This window comes from Wasmannia auropunctata, unplaced genomic scaffold (assembly GCF_000956235.1).
Source record: "Wasmannia auropunctata unplaced genomic scaffold, wasmannia.A_1.0 LD335284.1, whole genome shotgun sequence".
NCBI lineage: Eukaryota > Metazoa > Arthropoda > Insecta > Hymenoptera > Formicidae > Wasmannia > Wasmannia auropunctata.
In genome coordinates, this window is record NW_012027606.1 from 2,567 (window position 1) to 6,319 (window position 3,753).

At 35.5% G+C, this 3,753-nt stretch overlaps 1 protein-coding gene across 1 annotated transcript; it reads right to left on the minus strand.

The window, feature by feature from the left end:
• Positions 1–976: 976 nt before the first annotated feature.
• On the minus strand, positions 977–3,503 carry LOC105457318 (the record flags this gene model as incomplete). Its single annotated transcript, XM_011701924.1, has 6 exons — positions 3,295–3,503; positions 2,307–2,932; positions 1,495–1,614; positions 1,361–1,416; positions 1,191–1,269; positions 977–1,105 (listed from the first exon to the last, which is right to left on the minus strand). Coding segments are annotated over exons 1-6 (1,086 nt in total), but the record flags the coding sequence as incomplete, so codon positions are not given.
• Between the last annotated feature and the right edge of the window lie 250 nt (positions 3,504–3,753).

Sequence of the window (3,753 nt, forward strand, 5' to 3'; positions counted from 1 at the left end):
TGAACATTGGTGTTAATTAGCGCTAGCGAGGATCCAAGTTGAGGACGACGCATCTCGAGTTCTTCTCGTCTCAAAAAGCTCTTTCGAACAAGTCCTCACTCGACCCCACATGCTATTTAAGATTTTCGATCCTTTTCCCCTGCTCCCCTCCCCCTAGAAGATTGAAGTGGTTGTTTTCAATGTTAAATGATAGATTTCATGATGCCATTGTAACCCTGTAAATTTCAATCCAATACCTCTAACCATTCAGAAATTATTTAGGTGGGCCCGAACTTGTGGCAATTTATGTACACATACATATATACATATATGTATGTATATGTACATATATATAAAAATTTGAAAAAATTGCATGTCAAATAACCATCGTCGTGTCTCAATAGGCACGGCAATGGTAATATAGGGATATCTTTAGATTGATTTTTTAATAAATGAGAAGAAAGAAATGTGTATATATAAAGATTTAAATAAAAATTTCATGTTTTTTTATTCTATATTTTCATAAAACGTGTCCATTTAACAAAAAAAAAATACAAAATCAAAATAACTACTTGAAGAAGGCCTTTTTAATTGAAACAGGGCTAAATCCATTGTACATTTCATAAAAATTTCAATAAAAATCTTCATAAAAACATATCTTTTGTAAAAACGGAGAAAATGAATTTTGAAGTTAAAGCAAAGGGAATATACAATTATTTCTAGTATCACATTTCCAATATCACATATTCGGCTATGTTGTGGGTTAGCCCATTATTGCAACAAGCTTTTCAACTATCAGGTCCATCAGACTCGACGAGTATTATTAGGCTGCGTTCGCTTTGCTTATAGCGTTCGCAGCATCATTTTATCCTTGTTTAAAAAAAAATGTTAAAGGACAAATGACGCTTGCAAATGCTGTAAGCGCCAAACCGAATGCAGCCACGATGCGATGAAGCATCTACGATGGTGGTTAAAGATCAATATGTTCTATACTTACTCGTTCTTCCTCCAGATAATTGTATGGTGTGATGATATGTCGCCAGAGACATTTGCTAACAAGATTTTTCAAACGTTCTACTTCCAGTGGATTTGCACATGGGTGATACAACATGACAATCGCGCCATGCTATTAACAAATAGGATAATGAATATAAATGATTTTTATATCAAACTTATCAGGCAATACATTATGTTACTATTATTATTATTACCTCGAGACTATGCAGCCATCTCTGTTTGGGCAAGTATTTGTATTCTCCGTAAACTGGCCACAAAGGTCTATGCGGACCACTGCGAAGTGTACATAAATATTGTTAAGAATAGTTTATAACAAGAATAAAGACAAAGAAGACAGTTTTACCAGAATATCATATATACTTACTAGAGAGGAATATCGACGTCATATTCAATTCTATGGTCCATACACTTGTGAACAGCCTGAAAAAATACTCCAACTAAAATTTGTGCTAGTAAATGCCAATATTTAATAATTTCAATACTACAACATATTTTTACCTTATACGCTTTCGGGATAGTCTCACAATACATTCGTGCTGCAATTTTACTTGGTACGATATTATGACCGTAACATGTATATTCCGATGGATTATGATCCCAATCGATAGTCAAGTTGGTCTAAAATTTTATTACTATTAAAATATTTGTTACATATTTCGTTAGAGCATATTTAATCAGGATGGGTACTCAAATTTTGTAAAGGAATTCCCTGAAAATTCACGGATTTTCCAGGAATTTTATTCAAAATTCCAGGTGAGATTAGAGAACTTCTCAATACAGCTTTAAAATAAATTAGGCGCTAAGAGTTCTAATAACGTATAGAACTTGATGCGCGAAACAATTTAATCTTCTCATATGTACAATAATTACATCTCCATACAAAATTTTTCGAACGTAACGAAAGATTTTGTATGGAGATGTAACTACATGTATGAAGATTAAATTGTTTCACGCACCAAGTTCAACGTTATTAGACTCTTAATGCCTGATTTATTATTTCCGGATTATCATTTTTTTGGATTGAAGAGTCTTCATATAGTATATGTCAATTTTAAAATAACTAAATAATTAACTTTCAATACCAGGAACCTTCGATATGGGGCCACGTTTACTTTTTAAAGGGGGATAAAATTACATTTCAAAAATTTAAAAAACTTCTCCGAGTAGCAGTAAAATTCCATGTGAATCCATGATTTTCACAGGCAAAAATGAAATTTTCTAAGAATTCCAGGTTTTTCCCGATAGTACCCACCCTGATTTAAGCACGCTTTTCAATTAAGATAATTCATGCGAATGAAAACTGTAGCAACCTTAGCATCGTCACATTCCGGTGATACATGGCCCATGTACATCTCTCGAGGAAATTCTGTTATAGATTCATATTCGTAGTGTTGTTCATTCTTCGGCATCACTTTGGGCGGTGGTTTTGGATCACCTGGCCTCTCAGGCATCCAACGTCCAGGCCATTGCATCTCGTGAGACGGCTCTGTTACGGGTTCGTATACGTGTTGTAGCTGATTCTTTGGCAGCACTTTCGGCGGTGGTCTTGGATCGCCTGGTCTCTCAGGCATCCAACGTCCAGGCCATTGCATCTCGTGAGACGGCTCTGTTATGGGTTCGTATACGTGTTGTAGCTGATTCTTTGGCAGCACTTTCGGCGGTGGTCTTGGATCGCCTGGTCTCTCAGGCATCCAACGTCCAGGCCAGTGCACCTCGTGAGGTAACTCTGTTACAGATTCGTATTCATATCGTGGCTGATTCTTTGGCAATACTTTCGGCGGTGGTTTCGGATCGCTCGGCCTTTCGGGCATCCAACGCCCGCTCCAACCGTCAAACTCATCTTTAATATTCCTACGTTTCTCCTTGTTGTAGTCGTTATCTAATATATGCAGCAATTTTTGCATAGCATTTTCATTCCGTTGCTGTACATCATAATCTGAAAGATGATCGTAACAAAGTGTTTATAATATAGAAACTAATTCAGCTTATTGCTTATAAAAGATAAATAAAAGTATAATTTTTAAAAAGTAAAAAGCTACATAGCTTAACAAATTGATATTTTAACTCAAGTAAAAAAGATCACTTTATTGGTATCGAGTGAACATTTCTTGTTGAAATAAAGATGTAGCTCAAATTTCGAATTCAAAGTTTATAATTGATTCTGTTCTTATCACAAAAGATTTATTTTTGGAACAAGATTTCCCAAGAACGTACACAGTGATAAGAAAAGTCATAGAAAAAATATAGGTTAGAAAAGCAAATGTGAAAATATAAAATTATTCGAAAATGTTACGATACCGTTATATCTATACGTGTCCACGAAACTCGCTGTCACGAAGACGCCAATCAAGAAACCAAACATCAGCCGGATCATTGTGTTCCGGCCGCTGTGAACGTGGCAAAGAGTATTAATTGCACATAATCATTTGACGTTGCTGTGCTTTGCTGACGCAGCTGACGTTTGTCAATAAGTCAATTTGCCATGCGCAAAACAGAAATGCCCAGTGACCATTGATGCGAGTAGACTAAGGCACTATAGAGGTAGGTATTCCTATCCGCCATCTTGGTTCCAGCTAAGTGGGTAATGTAACCCCAAGTTTGCTCAACAATAAAGTTAGAAATTAATAATTATTACATTTTTTTATTTCGTTATTGCAATTTACTGCAACGCAGCAGAGTATCTTGATTGTAATGTACATTTACTTTGTCAGACGTACTATAAACTCATCACTTATTAGTTGCTTTTCATTTACTCCA